At 37.0% G+C, this 19,845-nt stretch overlaps 1 protein-coding gene across 1 annotated transcript; it reads left to right on the forward strand.

Annotated features, from left to right (window-relative positions):
* Window positions 1-14,106: 14,106 nt before the first annotated feature.
* LOC122688477 (NADH dehydrogenase [ubiquinone] 1 subunit C1, mitochondrial) lies at window positions 14,107-14,381 on the forward strand. Its single transcript, XM_043894494.1, has one exon. The coding sequence runs from the start codon at window positions 14,110-14,112 to the stop codon at window positions 14,338-14,340; it is 231 nt and encodes a 76-aa protein (XP_043750429.1). The 5' UTR covers window positions 14,107-14,109; the 3' UTR covers window positions 14,341-14,381.
* Window positions 14,382-19,845: the final 5,464 nt, after the last annotated feature.

Raw genomic sequence — 19,845 nt, forward strand, 5'->3', positions numbered from 1 at the left:
CAAAAAAATGAGAAATTTCAGAAACATGAAATTCACCTCAATTTCTTTATCTGTTGCTAGTTTAGAAAAGTTATCTGTAGAGATAATAATTCTGTAAGAGCTTTACTCGTATCACATACTGTTATTTGACTTAAAGAAAAATCTGACTTCATACTATTCAATAGATGTCAGATTTAAGAATCAGTAACCTGTTTTCAACTTCATTATTTACACACATGCCTGAAAATATCTATAGAGGATTAAACAACGTTTCACTCTTCATCTGAAAGCTGTGATGAAGTATAATCAGACCTGAAGCTTCTTCCTTTTCATATGTTCCATTTTTCTGTAGGCACATTTGTAAATGGAGAATTCTTTTGAAATTCTCCTTGTTCAGTCTCAGTGGTTTTTGCTCTTTCTTTCACAATGAATTGCAAAAAGCCATTTAACTTCAAGGTTTCTAATCATCCAACTGCACTCCTTCTCACCTTTTTATTGACCACCTTTCCTTGGTTTTTTGTTTCACAAGCAAGATTCTCACCTTGCTGCACATTCTTTCAACTTGGCCATCAATATATAAAGTTGAGAAATCCTTCTAAGTCCAGACGCTTACAGCAGCATTCCACTTATCACTTCTTTCCATCCTCGGAGGGAAGCTCTATCTGAACTGTCTGAAGTGGCTGTTGACGATGTCTTTACTGCTGCTACATGGAAGACTTTTTTTGAGTACTGTCACCGAAAGCTTCCTAAAGCTCAATAAAGTATCGTCAGGTTGGGTCAGTGATGTTTATGTTTCTCTGACTCTACATCTCTCTCTCCCTACACTCTTCTGTCCTCTACTTTTCCCATCCTTTTAAATTTGTGACAAAAGTTGATAATAATACTTTCATAGTAGGCTCAAAAGATTATTTTAATAAATCTGAATATGTTTTATTTTTCATTCTACATTCTGATTTGTGTAAATCACTGCTGCTTTTGACCACCATCATATTTCAATGTATCATATTTATTTCATTTAAACATTTATGTGTGTTTATAATGTATATAAACATTTAGGTATTTTTTAATATATACATATATGTTTCCCCTAAAGTAAATGTGTATGTATATATATGTATATATGTGTGTTTACATGTATGTACATATATTTGTGTAGATATGGATATAAATGTGAGTATAAATATATATATATGCATATTTCTTCCCTCATAATCAAAATTCATCAACTCTACTAAATATTAAGAAAGTGTTTCAGTACACCAGAAACTAACACAATATTGTAAATCAACTATATTTCAAAAAGAAAAGATTTACACTATAAGAAAGTGCTTCAGACAGCAAGAATTAAGAAATACATAGTGTATGAAATAAATCTATATAATAAAGCAATTAATATGTACAAATATATATTTGTGTATCTTATTGTATACTTTCTATATATAATATGTAACAAATATTTATATATAAACACATGGAATAAAGAAATTCAGGTCTTTTTTAACCTCTATTAACCCAAACATATATTTCAATATATTTGTGTGACTTTTACAAATTTCTTAAAGTGTTTTCATAGATCCCAACAGATTGGGCTTGCACTATCACCCCAAAGATTCACAGAACACAGCCACATTATTTTCCCTTTTATCCAAATTTTGCCTTTGTTGTTTAAATAATTATGAGGTCTATCGAGTCATTCTTTTTGCTGCTTTCATTTAGCAATTATGTTTAACCAGAAAGTGCTGGGGAATAGAAACAGTAAATAGAAGCTCAATGGGGAAAAGAAAATACATTGAGATTTTCTTAGAAAATGTTTCCATATAAAATAAGCCTTCTGGGGAATTCACTGGCAGGCCAGTGGTTAGGGCTCTGCACTTTCACTGCCAGGGGCCCAGGTTCAATTGCTGGTCAGGGAGTTATGATCCTGCAGCCAAGATAAACAAAATAAAACAAACCTCTGGTATTAAAGATATTTTTTGTTCCCCATGACCTATGAAGTTTTTTTGTCATTTCATATGCTAAAACCAATGGTCCTTGAGCTATTTATTAAAAATACCTGATTGATCAATAAATGTACTAATGATGAATATTAAGGTACCCTTCAAGAAATATACTTACCTAGTAACTAGAAATCTTGGTATCAGATCCATGTGTCAGGATTAAAAGAGTTTTGGTGGGGCTTATGTGATGATAGTGTATAGAACAGAATCACTAAGTAATAAAACTGCACCATTTTTCACCTATCATTTTTCTGTAGATGCTTAGATAGGAAAAACTTAGACAAAAATAAAATTTTAAATATTTCAATAAACATTTTTTAAGTTTAAAATTATTTAAATGTGTTGAAATATGAAAATATAATAGTTTAAGAAAACATTTTATTTCAGACCGCTGTGAATATTTGGCCATAAAGGTATTCTTAACTATAAAGGAGAAGATCAATTTAAAAATTCATAAGATGTTTTCATGGAAATGAAAATTCAACTATAATATGAATAATACAGGCTTTTTCTATAATATTTTAAACTAGTTAGCATGGAATTTAATTTAATTAGATATTCACAACTCATATGTCTTAACCATGAATCTCAGCCATTTAACTTAAAAACAGTATTTAATCTTTTTAATGATTTTTGTATTGAAACATTTTGAACAAACTACAAAATTCAATGAATTAACATTATTTGTCCTGAATCCAGTAGCAAGGAGCAGTAAATTGAAGGTCAGGTTACATGCAGCTCCATTTTCTATGATTCTAGCATTTTTTTTTTGTTAATTTCTTATCAAAATAGTATGTGAACACCATATGACATTATTTATTTGATAAAATGTATTTTTGAGTTCTTATCAGTTGCTGGATATTATGAGTACAGATAAAACAGCAATCTATTCAGTGGCATAAAGCTATATCTCCCTAGAAACTGGATAAATCTGTGGGTTAAAAATGTACAAGCTCTATAATTTTTCCCTTTCTTCCCTTTCCATCTTTCATCTTTCCATAGTACTGTGGGGATTGGACAAAAATTTGATTTATGATTTCTTTCAAATTTTGGCTGATAAAATTACCACCCTCAATGCTCTGAACACTGTGAATAGTAAAAGCATTGAAAAGATGCTCAGTTCTTTCTATACTATGAATTTTAGAGCCTGTTTGTATGAGGATGATGAGGAAAATGAGTAATTGTGCATAAAAAGTCATTTCATGGGAGAAAGAGTGAAGACAGAGGCTTCAGACATGGGCTTTCTTATGAGCACTTGGTCTTTGAGCATTGGAAGACCTTTAATTAAGCCCTATTCCTCCTCATGGTGGGAGAACATCCCCACCAGGACGTTTCCCTGGCTTCCACTGGTAGTTTTAATGATTGTGCTTCCAGGTAGACTCCTGAGGGGAAGCAACTAAAAATTAACATATAGCATGATCCTGTCATAACGAAAAGTTGTAAATTGTAGTTTAACATGAGTTACTTGTAAATAAATACCGATGCATCTATCAGGGACACATTTAAATAACGAGACCAATTTGAGATTGTGTGTTCTGGAATTGGCAGTTTCAGTTTCAGGAGAGAAAATGAGTCACAGTATTGCATTTTCTTCATTGAAAGTGCACAGAAAACAGAGTTTATTGTACCCTTTGAGACAAATACCTTACTTGCAAGAGATTCTGTAATTGTTTTAATTCCATTTACCATGTTATTTGCTTTGACATTTTTGGTGTTTGAAATGTGATGATTTAGGTAAATATGTATATATGCTGGATATTTTGAATAGGTTACCTGACTTGTACAAATATATTTAAATTAAAATTTTGATACGACACTTTTGAATATAGGTAAAAAAATACATTTATCTGTTTTGTTAAACCCCTGTTGTTTTCTTTAAATACTAGATTATAGTGTCAATGATTTACTTACATGGATATTGTTCCTGTTTTCCTCCTAACACAATTATATTAAATTTTAACAACATCAATTGTAATATCTAACTGGTATCTGGAAGCTTGTGGAGAGCCCAAAGGTTTTATACAAATTTATATGTATCAAGCTCTCACTGATATGCTTTGCCAGTAGATATTTTACCTTGAGTAGTCAGCCCTGCAAATCCCTTCCTACAAAAGATTAAAAACATCCTCCTATTACATCTAGAGATTTCTTTTTGTTATTCAAAGCCATGAATAAATTTAGGAAAAATGTATATGATTTTAATGCCTTAAACCAGAAAGCTTCCTTGATTCCTATTAAAAAATGGAATATTTAATGTTTTCCATCTTCTGTGGTACTTTTTTTGATATTGCAGCAAAGAACAAAAAAGAATTCTGACAACATATAAAACAAAAAACTGTGTTTGAAGTATTATAATAAAACAACCTTTTTCCTTTAATGCTAAGTCCCTTTTTAATGAAGATCTTCTGGCAGCTCTTGAATGTATAACTAGTTTATATCATGGGATGAAGCTGTCTGTTCTGATGATTGACATGAGCCCACATTACAATGTGATTCTGAAAATTAGTCCATAGAGGTCCTTTTCAGGTACTTCTCAGACTGAGAGCTGCCCTCCAACTACTGTAGAGGCTTTTTAACCCCACTCATTGGTATTCTAATCTGGAAGAGCTGTCCTGCCTTTTAAATAACTCAGGCATTCAGGCTCATACCCCCCTTGACACATTACTTAGCCAAAGGATTCAAATGAGATTCAAGAAACATGCAGTACAGCACAAAGGGATTGGAATATGCACAATTAATAATCACACAGTTAATTCATTTTTAATGCAAGGAGGATTTCTGAAATTTCACATTCAGATTTGTAGCACAAAGTAGTGGCTGTCTACCCTGATTACATTTCTAAAATTCCAAAATATAGGCATTATTCTTAAGTAATTATTTTAATATTAAATAGACTCCCTAAAGGTGTAGCTTTAAGTGACATTAAGGTTATGACACAAACTGATAAAATTTTAAAGTGGGACTCCTTTCAGTTCAGATATTGTGCAAATAAATAAACACATGAAGAGTTTTTATGAGAATGGGAATAAGGTATGTATCTGAGTAGATAGGGTTTTGGTAGGGTTTGATTATCTTGGGTCAAAGCCAGCCAACTATGTTACACATTGCAATGTTTTGTTTCTCTCCTTGTTTTTTTCATATATAAGTATTTTTATATATCTAGTGTTAAAGATCTTGCTGCCCACATTTGAGAGGTGAATATGCAGTCTATTGAAATAAGAATGTCAATACATCTTTAACAGTTCTAAGGTTTTAGAACTACATCCAGGAAGACAACCCTTGAGCCAATAATTAGTTGCTATAATTCTTGCTATGTATGAATAATGAGTGCATTCATTCACAATTTGTACATTGTATGTTTCCTATATGGCAGATCCTGAAAATGAAAGCAGTGAATACGAGACAAAATTCCAGCTCTTGAGTAATTTGTATACTTGTGTACAAATAAATGAGCATGTTAAATTCAGAGGATAGTATGTGTTATGCAGAAAAATAGTGCATGGTAAGAGGATGGAGTAATGAGGCAGTAGAGAAATAGGAAGTGATCATCAGGAAGTGAAATTTGAGTAAGAAGTCTGAATGAGTCAGGAGAAAAATGTGGGGAGCGTATTAGGCCAATGAAGGGACAATCAATGGGCTCATATATGGACCTCCATGAGCTGTTAGAGTGGCCTAACTCATTGCACCCTCTACTTTGATCCACACCCTTCTCCTTAGAAATAGCCTAGGACAGAGGAGCCTTGCGGGCTACAGTCCATGGGGTCGCAAAATGTTGGACATGACTGAATACAGGCACACACAAAACAAAAACAAGCAGCAGACAACATAAAGGTAGGACTTTGTAGGCAACTCCGTTAAGCGGTGACATCTCTCTTTTAAAACATTTCTTACCACCGAGCTATATCAGTTGCATAGGGTAATTGTTAGATGGCTTGCAACATCAAAATTATTGTTTTTAAAAAATCATTTATGCTTTACAATGGTTTACAAACATATCAGTGGAGGCTTCACAGAGAGTTTCAATTACTCAGCTGGGCAGGGCATCATAGGATATTTGTACCAGTGCTTTTCCAAAATATTCAATTCCTCTCCCTTAACTTCTCCTCCCTCCCCAAACCTCATCCCCACCTTTAACCTGAGGGAAAAGGAGGAAATTTATCTTTCATGGGAACCAGGCCATGTCTGAAATCTAAAAAGATGGTTGGGGTATCCCTGGTATATGAAATAGAGGAATTGTAAGTCATATATTTATATGGAATAGCTTTTTTGACATCACACCATGTCTTCAGACTCTGGTTTGGAAAGTAGTTCCAACAGGCTAAGCTCACAGTGGTTTCTGCATGAACAGTGCAGGCAGATTTCTGGGTATCTGCTTATAAGTTTCCTATGCTAATTTAATTCTGGCTGTCTTCTTGTGGGTCTAGTTTTCATGTTTCTTCTCTCCTTTCCTTTATTTCTTTTCTTTTTGCTTAGTGTAAATTACTGGGATTGGCCCATGACTTATCTTGGACCACTAATGCCTGTTTTCAAGTATTAAATAGCTCTCAATCTCCAAGCTACAGAGAAAGATAAACTAGTTTTATTTGATGTCTTACTTTTACTAGTGTCCTGAAAGGTGAAATCATTCGAGCATAGGTAATTGCTCCAGCGAGTTTCCTTCATCTGCGTGTGTGATTGTAATTTATAAATACCAATTGGGTAATTGCCTGGAGAAGTTTGAAAAGCAAATGTTGCTAATGTATGGTTGACACACTGGGGTCCCAATTGATTGTATTATTTATAGTATTAATGAATCTGATACTCTTTCTCCCATCAAGGGCAACATTAGTTTTGCCTAATACTCAGTTGTATGACTGGTGCATAATTTTGCCTGGGAGAAAATAGGGAGCCAGGGTTAGCTTTCTCCCTCTAATATGTCATCCTCTGCAGTGCTGTGCACAACCCATATGCTAGTCCAGTGCCCAAAGCTCAAATTAGGTCACAGTCATGAATGCCTGGAATGCAAAAGTTGAGGTTTTTTGTTTTGTTTTTTTAATGTCGAACTCTCAGTATCATCTTCCTTTAATAAACTTAGTCTTAACAGTAAAATGGGAAACACTTTGTAGCAAAACTCCTACATTCAGATGATTAATCCATTAAAAAATTTTGCCATTAGTGATTTACAAAGGAATAAGATAAACTAAAATCCTTTCAGTAGATGCTTTCCCCTTGCAGGCTATGTCAGGCCCAATGTCAAAAGATAGCATTTTATATTCCTGAATTTGTGCCCGTTGGCATTTCCATTGTCAAACATTCATAACTAGATATAAAAATGAAAATAAAGAAAAAAACAAAACTCTATTGCCTAATCACATGAGTGGTCCCTTTGTAGAAGAAATGAAGACATTACTCCAATGGCATTAAGCAGATTTGGGTAACACCCAATGTAATTTCACTCTTTCCATTTGGAAGACACTCTCATGAGCCTCCAAGCTAAGAGAGAAAGAAGGAAAATATGTGGCTTCTTTAAGGAAGATTCATGCTCCTTTCCTCAGGCTCTACATTATGCCAAATTATAGCTTAGGAATCAGAGTAGACCCACAAGGCATTTTACTCATGTGGATTTGCCTGTCCATACCTCAAATGTGCTTCCTGAGAGTAGAACATAAATGCTCAGGGAGTGTTTGAGAGCATACTCCTACTAAGTTGTGATAGGGGGCCTTCAGCCTAAAATGAAGACACAGAGAAAGCCAACAGCTTTGGGATTCTTTACAACAGCAATTTACTCCTCTCACTCCTACATATCTTTGTAAAATAAGAGCCAAGTTGAATGAAAATAGGTCTCTTCCATGCCTAGTATATAAAAGAGCAGGAAAAAAGTTTATTTAAAATTTTCCTGTCTTAATCTCTCTACTATTGGGGGAAAATGTTATCAAGAAAAGCAATGCAGTTGCACTGGTTGTTTACATTTAAAAGTAAGGGCTTCCTAGATAGCTCAGTTGGTAAAGAATCCATCTACAATGCAGGAGACCTCGGTTCGATTTCTGGGTTGGGACGATCCCCTGGAGAAGGGAAAGGCTACCCACTCCAGTATTCTGGCCTGGAGACTTCCATGGACTATATAGTCCATGGGGTCTCAAAGAGTCGGACACTACTCAGTTACTTTCACTTTCTTTTATCACAATATACTTAATAATGCATAAGTTCACAAATGAGTTGGCATAGCATGCAGACTAAGAGGGACCCACATTATAGTTTAAGTCTACAAATAGATCTCCACCTGAAGTAAATTGCACCATGAGACGGTAAGGCTGTGAGGATGTATACTACCAAACTGTGTGCTGATACTCAGTGATACAGAAGACTCACTCATTTGAGTGAGAAAACTTAGATTGTTTTATATTGGAGGATAAAATTTTGATAGTCATTTTTTACTGTCTTGTCCATTCTTTCTCCTTCCATATTTGCTAAAGAGAAGAGGATTTTGGAAGAGTGCACAGGTGTTTATTTTCTGTTCCTGCTTAGGTTTGTATTATGTTTATTTTTTATTTTTCTTCAACTTTTTATTTTGCTTTGGAGTATAGCTGATTAACAAAGTTATGATAGTTTCAGGTCAACAGTGAAGGGACTCAGCCATTCATATTTATGTATCCATTCTCCCCTAAACTCCTCTCCCATCCAGGCTGCCACAGAACACTGACCAGAGTTCCATGTGCTATACAGTAGATCCTTGTTGCTTATCCATTTTAAATATAGCACTGTGTACATGTTGATCCCAAACTCCTTAACTATGCTTTCCCCTCATCCTTTCCCCTGGCAACCACAGTATGTTAATTTTTAATTTCTCTTTATATGTATCCTGTCATTCCTCCAAATATTTCAAAACACTTTTTCAAAATTTATGGAAAAATTATGCATGTCACTAACAGGAATTCAAAGGAAGGAATAGAACAGCAAGTAAGGACAGTGGTGAAAAGACATTCACCAAAGTACCTGATTGAGAGAAACAATCTTTTCTTGTCATTGACCAATTCACTATTCTTATTTCAAAGGTTTTAATGGAATAATTAAGCCTACACATCGCAAATCTTAAATAGGCCTATACCTTCAGTACTTAACTTTGAAAGGAGAGCATTGGTTAGGATTGGTTCTAGGTAGTTGGGATACTCTTAGGATTGGTTTTGAGTAGTTGGGATAAGAGACTGGTTTGTGGTTCACCATAAAGAAATGCAAAGGCAAAATGATTGCCTGAGGAGGCCTTACAAATAGCTATGAAAAGAAGAGAAGTGAAAGGCAAAGGAGAAAAGAAAAGATATACCATTTGAAAGCAGAGTTTCAAGAATAGCAAGGAGATAAAAGAAAGCCTTCCTCAGTGGTCAATGCAAAGAAATAGAGGAAAACCACAGAACGGGAAAGACTAGAGATCTCTTCAAGAAAATTAGAGATACCAAGGGAACATTTCATGTAAAGATGGGTTCAATAAAGGACTGAAATGGTATGGACCTAACAGAAGCAGAAGATACTAAGGAGAGCTGGCAAGAATACACAGAAGAATATACGAAAAAGATTTTCACGACCAGATAATCACAATGGTGTGATCACTCACCTAGAGCCAGACATCCAAGAATGTGAAGTCAACTGGACCCTTATGAACAAAGCACATGGAGGTGAAGGAATTCCAGTTGAGCTATTTCAGTCCTAAAATATGATGCTGTGAAAGTGCTGCACTCAATATGCCAGCAAATTTGGCAAACTCAGCAGTGGCCACAGGACTGGAAAAGGTCAGTTTTCATTCCAATCCCAAAGAAAGGCAGTACCAAAGAATGCTCAAACTACCACACAATTGTAATCATCTCACAATCTAGCAAAGTAATGCTCAAATTCTTCCAAGCTAAGCTTCAACAGTACATGAACTGTGAACTTCCAGTTGTTTAAGCTGGATTTAGAAAAGGCAGAAGAACCAGAGATCAAATTGCCAACATCCGCTGGATCATCAAAAAAGCAAGAGAGTACCAGAAAAACATCTACTCTGCTTTATTGATTATGCCAGAGTCTTTGACTGTGTGAATTCTTAAAGAGATGGAAATACCAGATCACCTGACCTGCCTTCTGAGAAATCTCTATGCAGGTCAAGAAGCAACAGTTAGAACTGGATATGGAAGAACAGACTGGTTCCATATTGGGAAAGGAGTCCATCAAGGCTGTATATTGTCACCTGCTTATTTAACTTATATGCAGAGTACATCAGGAGGAATGTTGGGCTGGATGAAGCACAAGCTGGAATCAAGATTGCTGGGAGAAATATCAATAACCTCAGATATGCAGATGACACCACCCTTATGGCAGAAAGCGAAGAACTAAGAACCTCTTGATGAAAGTGAAAGAGGAGAGTGAAAAAGTTGACTTAAAACTCAACATTCAGAAAACTAAGATCATGGCATAGAGTCCTATCACTTCATGGCAAATAGATGGGGAAACAGTGGAAACATCGAGAGACCTTATTTTCTTGGGCTCCAAAATCACTGCAGATGGTGACTGCAGCCATGAAATTAAAAGACACTTGCTCCTTGGAAGAAAAGCTATGACCAACCTAGACAGCATGTTGAAAAGCAAAGACATTACTTTGCCAACAAAGGTCCATCTAGTCAAAGCTATGGTTTTTCCATCAGTCGTGTATGGATGTAAGAGTTGGACTATAAAGAAAGCTGAGTGCCGAAGAGCTGATGCTTTTGAACTGTGGTGTTGGGGAAGACTCTTGAGAGTCCCTTGGACAGCAAGGAGAACCAACCAGTCCATCCTAAAGGAAATCAATCTTGAATATTCAGGGGAAGGACTGATGATGAAGCTGAAACTCTATTACTTTGGCCACCTGATGTGAACAACTGACTCATTGGAAAAGACCCTGATGCTGGGAAAGATTGAAAGTGGGAGGAGAAGGGGACAACAGAGGATGAGATGCTTGGATGGCATCACTAATGGACATGAGTTTGAGTAAACTCCAGGAATTGGTGATGGACAGGGAGGCCTGATGTGCTGCGGTCCATAGGATCACAGAGTCGGACATGGCTGAGCCATTGAACTGAACTGAACAGTGGTTTACCATAAGGGGTATAACAATGCCTTGATCATCAAGCACTTGTTTCCAGTAACTTATTATAGTCGCTCATTTGGTTTAAGGAAGTGCTATCAGAAGATCCCTACTTTCTGAGAGAGATATTAAATTATTTAGACCCCATGGATACAGTCATTAAAACACACTAAATACTTAGCATGTACTGAGCACAATACTCAGTTCAACAGTATTTGTGAAAGGAATAAAATTGTATTAATAATTCAAAAATCATGTGATCTAGTCTTTCCCATCTAAGCACCAAGTATAGATAAGATGTAGACAGTATAAAGGATTTTAGCAGTGTTTTTCCACTTAATTGGTAGGTTACAGCTTTATTTTGATTCTTTGTGCCTGCCCATGCTTTGAGAGCTGTTACCTTGTGTTATTTGACTACTCAGATTGTATTCAATTGTTTGATCTATTTTTAGATGATTGTGAATGTAAATGGTACATAAAGGAGTAAGTGTTATCTTTGGGTTATCAAGATTTCTCTCCTGAGCAGAAATTGCAAGTATTGCCTGTTACTCACACTTAAAAATCACCTTGATTTGATGGTACTCTTGGGTACAATTTCTACTCTCCCATTTTGGAGAGCTTTTTCACCATAAATACATTTTAAAACACAAAATGAGGTGATTTGGCCCATTTTTCTATGTATATAATTTAACCTTCAAAGGATTATGGTCTATGGAGCAAACAGGTTAATAGGAAGGTTTTAAAAAGACATTTTTTCATCTGATGGGATGTAATTGTACCTATGGAGCTGTTATGGTCCATTGTATAAATCCTTCAAATTCATGGACTATTGGCCCAAAACACAGTAATGGATCCTGCAGAGCATTGAAAATCTATCACGTTAATATTGCCGCAGCATATGCACAGTCTGAAGTTTATTCTCCCATCCGCGCCTTAGAGGATTTGTATGTAATTCTCATATTAATAGGCATGATTCCTGTACTCCAGATGGAATGGTTTGCCAAGCCCCTTACATGTTAAGTAAAACGTCTTCTCGGGATTTGCGCTAAAACCAATGGTAATAACATTCCTATAAAACACTGCCATGTCTAACAAAAATATTTGCTTGTTCCGAATTCCCAGAGGAATCACACCACTTCGGGTTTGTAAAGCAACAAAGAGCTTTTTTAAAGTTGTTAGTTTACAAATCAGCATCTGAAACCATTGAATTGTATCCAACTGAATGCTAAGGTACAGTCCCTTCAAAACTCCTTTCACTGATGCTGGCAAGAACGGTTTTGTTCTGAACACATGTGTATATTTCTAGTTTTATAGACTGATGGACTTTTTTGGAAAGCCTAAGATGCTCTCTATCACAGCATCTCAATTCTCTTAATCTTGTTTTCTTCCTCTCTCTGCAGAGCTGTGAAAGTAAAGGCTATTGGCAGCACAATTTCATGGTCACTCAGAACATAGATCTGTAATGTCAGAGAACTCTTGATCCTAATCCTTAGCTGCACAGACATAAATAGGGACCGAAGGCTGAGGCCAACACAATACATAATCAAATCTATAAGGACCGAAGGGACCTTATAGGGACCTATATAGGACCTAAAGGGACCAAAGGCTGAGGCCAACACAATACGTAATCAAATCTATAAGGAGCATTTCTACAAAGTTTTAGTCTAACTAGAAAGGAAAAAAGGAGATGAAATAATGTTTTCTATCTATATTAACAAAGTTAACCCATTTTCTAGAAATATACTATTATCATTCATTTTAGTGTTAAGTCTGACAAGCTTTTATTTTTTTTTAATTATCATGTCAGGGGCTTGAAGAGTATTAGTTTTTGTTGTTTTTTTTTTTTTTTTTTTCATTATCTTCACTGCTCTCTGTAGACTGTATCATGGCCCCAGAGAACTCTCAAAGAGGTCAGGTGGAGCCCAGGCCTCTTCTTAACAATCTGAATAATACTTTGTTTCATTATCTAGGAATTGTCAAGGCAAAAACAAAGATAATGGCCAAAAGAATACTACTTGGATGTTGAAAACCTCATGGAGGTTCAGAGAATTGAGTTTGCTTGATTGATATTGACTATTCTCCTTATTTTCTCCAGGGAAGAGACAAATTCAGCAGGGAGTTAATCTTCACAGGTAGACTCTGATAATTTTATATTTTTTATCATCTCATAGGTTTTCCTTACCCAGATGTGCTGGAGGACCCCACAGTCACTCTTGTTCAGCTCCAGGATGATAAACTCAATGTCTATGGCTAATTCTCAGTTGTCAAGCATTCAATATAATATTTCCAGTGAATCTAAACCACTTACTTATAAATGTCTATTAAAAAAAAAGTTTAAAAGTAACATTGTATTTAATTCCCTTTCTACTTAAACCTGTTTGAAATGGATTGGCTGTCAAAAGGTCCCAAAACCGGTCCCAAAACTCCACTGCGAGTGACAAAGTACCATCATTTCTCTCTTCAGAAAAATGGAGATTTTACCTCTCCATGTGCAGATGACAATTGTGAATTCAAATCAGAAGCAAGCTCAATAATGTTTACTTGAAAAGTTAAAATGAGATCATCATTTTAAAAAAAATTAGACAAGATTCATCCTCATTCTCATAAGGAGAACACTTTTGTTAAGTGCTCATGCATATGAGTGCTACTATATTGACTTTATTGACCCAGCATGTCTACCTCCTATTTCGTTGGGAAAGTATTTTCTTTCCTTTGGAAAAGTACCCATATTTCCCCCCTTTCGTCACCTGAATATAATATACACTGCCCTGTAGTATGAAGGCATATGACTTCTGGTTTCAGTTGATAGGTTCAAGGAAGGACTCTTAATCCAAGTAAGATAAACTGTAGCTCCTTCCTTAGTTATCCTCCCCTGGCTACAAACAACTGTCCAGCAATAGGTACTTTAAACCAGCTGAACCCATCAGACTATTTCATAGCATTTAGCAAAAGGAAGACATCTACAAAATCAGTTTCTCCCTAGGAATTTAATGCTCTACTATATGCAATTAGTGAGAAGTCAACAGCCATATTCCCTGCTCAAAAATCTAGAAGAATAGAGGCAAGATGGCGCCGTCCGCGTTGATGCGCCCATTCTGGAAGCTGCTGGCCCCAGCTAGGTTCCCGATTGTCTCTTCATCGCGGTCAAAGTTCTACATCCGGGAACCGCCGCATGGCAGCCCTAACTGGCCGAAGGTTGGATTGACCTTGGGCACCTCCGTTTTTTTGTGGATCTATCTCATCAAACAACATAATGAAGATGTTTTAGAGTATAAAAGAAGAAATGGGTTGGAATAAACTTTTGAAATACTAAAATAGTATGTTCCATATAGTGATTATAGCAGTTCCTCTGGATTCACGAAATCTGTTGAATTGTAAACGTGAGAGAAGGAATTACGTGTGAATATATGTCAAGTCAGCATTTGTGTTTTACATGTTTAAATTAAAAAATACTTCTGTATTCTTCAAAAAAAAAAAATCTAGAAGAATAGCATTAGCTGGTCTGGGAAGAGAAAGAAAAGAATAAACAAGTTTAAAGAAGAATGGAAGTCAGATATAGAGGGAGAATCCTAATGCTTCTTCTGTTCTTGAATGTAGTAGTTACTTCATCCTTGTTTTGTGAAGATTACCATATTCTTAAATTCTTCTTGTTTCTTAAATCAAAATATGGTTGTATTTTTATTACATGCAACCCAAAGTTCTGTTATACTTAAGAATAAATTTTAAGTAATAGAAATATGTATTGTGTTTTATAATAATCATAGAGTTTATTTGCAACAAATTAATGGTTGATTTTTAAAAGTTCATAAAAATATAAACTTCTCTTCAAATTTTCAAATGTTTTTATATAATATGCTATACTGAGTTTGATCTTAAACATAGAACAATTCTAAATTCTAAGGTTCAATTGACCCCAAAAACCTGGTTTTACATTTTAACTATATTTAACTACACTGTTTGTTTTTGATGTTAATTTTAGGCTTTAATGTAAGCCTCAGGAGCAATAAAAGCCCTGAATCTAAAAAGAGCTTATTGATACAATTAATTTTGGAGATAAATGAGAACCCAGAAGTGTTCCGTGGTCTCCCTTTTTTTCAAAGGTACAGTGGTAGGTAAATAAGAGGTCACAGTGAGGCAGGGAGTAAAATGAGTTGACCACGAGATATATCAATAAGCTCCAAAAAAAAATCCAGCTGGCCAATAAGAAATGAAATATTGCTATTTGTGGCAACATGGATGGACCTAGAGAATATCATACTAAGTGAAGTCAGTGAAATACAAATATTATATGATATCACTTATATGTAAGATCTAAAAAATAATACAAATGAATTTGCATACAAAACAGAAATAGATTCACAGACAGAAAACACACTTATGATCACCAAAGAGGAAATGGAAGATGGAGGGATAAATTAGAAGTATGGAATTAACAGATACAAACTACTATACATAAAATAGATAAACAACAAGGATTACACAGTGAATTATATTCAATAATTTGTAATAACCTATAATGGAAAATAATCTGAAATATATATATAGGAAGAGTGAGTTAGATATGACCGAGCAACTAAACAACAGCAGCAATATTGTTATGGGAATAAGTGAAAATCAGTGAAGAGTTTTGAAATAACTTGTAACAACAATAATTAAATACATAAAAACAACGATAATCTGAATATTAAGTCACATATTGGGTTTTTTCAAAGAAGAAGCTGAAATATTTTAAATATAAGATTTTTCTTAGGAACAAAACCTGTGAAGATAAGAAAATAAGATGAAATAAACAGAACTAGAAAGAGACAAGTCAAACTGCAGGTAAGAAGAACCTCTGCCAACTCTTATGCATTGAGTTGTGTCTATGCCCCTCCTTCCAAAAAGATATTGAAGTCCTAACTCCCAATAACTATGAATGTGACCGTGTTTGGAAATGGGGAGTTTGCAGATGTAATCAATTAAGGTAAAATGAGGTCACACTGGAGTAAATAGATTCACAGAAATAGATTCACAGACAGTAAAATCTGTAAAGTCGTTTCTTTCTTTCTTTTCTTTTTTTTTTAATAAATTGTTCTCTTATTAGCCCCAGAAAACCAAGGCATTTTTCTTTTTGTTTCATGTTTTGATTTTGGGCCACAAATCATGTGGGATCTTAGCTTCCTAACCAGAGATCAAACCAGTACCCACAGCATTGGAAGGCAAAGTCTTAACCACTGGACTGCCAGGAGAGTCCCCAAGAGTATAATGGCTTCTTAATCCAAATGAATGTTGTCCTTGTAAGAAAAAAGCCATATGAAGACACAGAGACACAAGGAGGATGGCATGTGAAGACAGAAGATTAGACTATGCATTTATTAGCTAAGGAATGCCTGAAGCTATCAGAATGTGGGAGAGAGGCATGGAAGAGATTATCCCAAGAACTCTCAGAAAAAAACAACCCTACCACCATCCTGATTTTGGATTTCTAGGCCCCAGCACTGAGACATACTTTCCTGTTGTTTTAAGCAGTCCTAGGAAACATGCCTGGAGAAGGCAATGGCACCCCACTCCAGTACTCTTGCCTGGAAAATCCCATGGACGGAGGAGCCTGGTGGGCTGCAATCCATGGGGTCGCTAAGAGTGAGACACGACTGAGCGACTTCACTTTCACTTTTCACTTTCATGCATTGGAGAAGGAAATGGCAACCCAGTCCAGTGTTCTTGCCTGGAGAATCCCAGGGACAGGGGAGCCTGGTGGGCTGCCATCTATGGGGTGGCACTGAGTCGGACATGACTGAAGTGACTTAGCAGCAGCAGCAGCAGGAAATATACCAACTGAGTAGGAGGCTATGGAGCAAAAATTGCCCATTAGTGTCTTATGTTGAGCTGAAATGGTCATGCTTTATACCTTGACCTTGCTCAGTCAGCAACTATAGGAGGTCCTTGGAATGGAATGATCTTGGGGAGCACAGTTGGGGTAGACCCTGAAGGACCTGATTGCTGGAGATATATATATATATTAACATGAAAGTCATTTTCCTAAATTCATAAACAATAATAAAACCCAACATTAAAATAGGGAAAGGACATTAAAAATTAATAACGAGATAATTTATTTTTCTTCTTTTATTGTTACCAGGATGTTTTGTCTCCTAATTTAGCCTCAATATTATACCATCAGTAGCCTCAAAGTTTTCAATCTATGCTACTTCTCTGACATTGTTTCCATATTTTCACTAGAAAAGTGGGAAACTGCTATGACTCTTCATTCTGAGGTAGTGTTGTGACGGTCATCTATTAATGTTTTGTTGTTCTTCAGTCACTAAGTTGTGTCTGACTCTTGGAAACCCCATGAACTGCAGCATGCTAGACTTTCTTGCCCTTCACCATCTCCCAGAGTTTGCTCAAACTCATGTCCATTGAGTTGGTGATGCCATCCAACCATCTCATCCTCTGTCACCCCCTAACTCCTTCTGCCCTCATCTTTCCCAGCATCAGGGCCTTTTCCAATGAGTCAGCTCTTCACATCTTGTGGCCGAAGTATTGGAGCTTCAGCTTCAGCATCAGACAGTCCAATGAATATTCAGGGTTGATTTCCTTTAAGATTAACTAGTTTTATCCCCTTGCTGTCCAAAGGATTCTTAAGAGTCTTTTCCCGTGTTTAGTTCTGAATTAATATTTAGACTTGCCGCATATAGTAAGTGTAAGAGCAGGCATTTACTTGCATGTCTTACTTCACATAATTGTGACCATATGTGCAAGTCTATGGAGAAGGCAATGGCACCCCACTCCAGTTCTCTTGCCTGGAAAATCCCATGGACAGAGGAGCCTGGTAGGCTGCAGTCCATGGGGTCGCTAAGAGTTGGACACGACTGAGCGACTTCACTCTCACTTTTCACTTTCCTGCATTGGAGAAGGAAATGGCAACCCACTCCAGTGTTCTTGCCAGGAGAATCCCAGGGATGGGGGAGCCTGGTGGGCTGCCGTCTATGGGGTCGCACAGTCGGACACGACTGAAGCGACTTAGCAGCAGCAGCAGCATGCAAATCTAAGGGCTACCCTGATAGCTCAGTTGGTGAAGAATCCTCCTGCAATGCAGGAGACCCCAGTTCAATTCCTGGGTTGGGAAGATCCTCTGGAGAAGGGATAGGCTACCTACTCCAGTATTCTCGGGCTTCCCTTGTGGCTCAGCTGGTAAAGAATCTACCTGCAATGTGGGAGACCTTCATTCAGTCCCTGGGTTTGGGAGATCTCCTGGAGAAGGGAAAGGCTACCCACTCCAGTATTCTGGCCTGGAGAATTCCATGGACTGTATAGTCCATGGGATTGCAAAGAGTTGGACACGTACTGAGCAACTTTCACTTTCATGCAAGTCTAAATGTCAGGAGCAGAAAATCTTAATTCAGGATCAGAAAGCACTTTGAGGGAATTCCCTGGCAGTCCAGTGGTCAGGACTCTGAGCTTCCACTGCAGGGGCACAAGTTCAATCCCTGGTCAGTGAACTAAGATCACACAAGGTGCATGGCACTGCCAGAAAAAAAAAAAAAAAAAAAGCACTTTTACGTGCCAGATAATTTGGAGTTATCCGGATAATTTCTTAAACATTTCCTCCCACTTTGAAATTTTAACTTTGGACTAGTACTGAATAAAATGTGTCACCTAAACTGCAGGAGACCAGTGAAACTGCTAATAGCAAAAGACCTCCTTGCCTATGGATTCCCTGATGGCTCAGATGGTAAAGAATCTACCTGTAATGCAGGAGACCTGGGTTCAATGCCTGGGTCAGAAAGATCCCCTGGAGAAGGAAATGAAAACCCACTCCAGTATTCTTGCCTGGAGAGTTCTATGGACAGAGGAAACCATCAGGCCACATACAGTTCATGCGATTGCAAAAAGTTGGACACGACAGAGAGACTAACAGTTTCTTTCCCTTCCTATGTGCCAATGTACATTCAGATACATAAAGTGGGAGAACTGTGAAGAATTCTTCAGACTTTGAGCTGGCTCTCTTGGCTTATAGGCTTCGTTTTTGGTATCCTCACACATGGAAGCCAGCGAGGTACTTCTTACCTGAACAGAATGCAGTTCCCCTTTCAACTGCTTCAATGAGACAGCTGTGCCTGGAACATGGCCCCTCCGTGGAGCCCAGAAGCTGAGCCTGTAGGAATCCCTCCCCTGCAGGGCACTAGCTTGAGTTCCTCCACCCTGCCTCTTCCCAGACTGTGGCTGTTCATCTCTTTAGCCTAATGCCTAGCTCTGAATTGTCTTCAGGATGTCATTTTCCCACTGACTGCAAGGAGCTTATGTGCTGTTACTTATTTGGCAATAAGGTCATAAGCACATTTTCTCTGTCAAGCATATGCATGATCAGAAAGGTGTGCCCCCTGCTCATTTATGTTCATGCTGTAAATCTGCTTTCTGGCCTCCGAGCTGATCTCATCAGGAGTAAACCCAGAGCAGCACTTCCAGACAGTTATATTGAGATTGTAACCCTATGTGCCGTGCTGGCCTTTTCTTTTGGTGAATCAGGGCATAAGTACTGCCCTAGAAGATTTAAATAGACAGTTACTGAGATCAACAAGATCTTTTGCAAGATGTCCAGAAGGGCCCAGTTGGAATATTTTAAATGGACTGTTTTCATTGGCCTGGTATGAATCAGTTGTTGTTGTTTTTTCCTCCTTGGTATCAGCGAAAAAGAATTCTCCCCGAAAGGGAAAATCTTGTTAGTTTGGTGGCAAATCTCCTTCACAGTGGCACCTGAGCCCAGATGTCTGTTTTTGTATGACGTGCCTTTAGAAGTTCAGACCTTGCTGTCTGTGATAA

Source organism: Cervus elaphus, chromosome 33 (genome assembly GCF_910594005.1).
Source record: "Cervus elaphus chromosome 33, mCerEla1.1, whole genome shotgun sequence".
NCBI classification, from domain to species: Eukaryota; Metazoa; Chordata; class Mammalia; order Artiodactyla; family Cervidae; genus Cervus; species Cervus elaphus.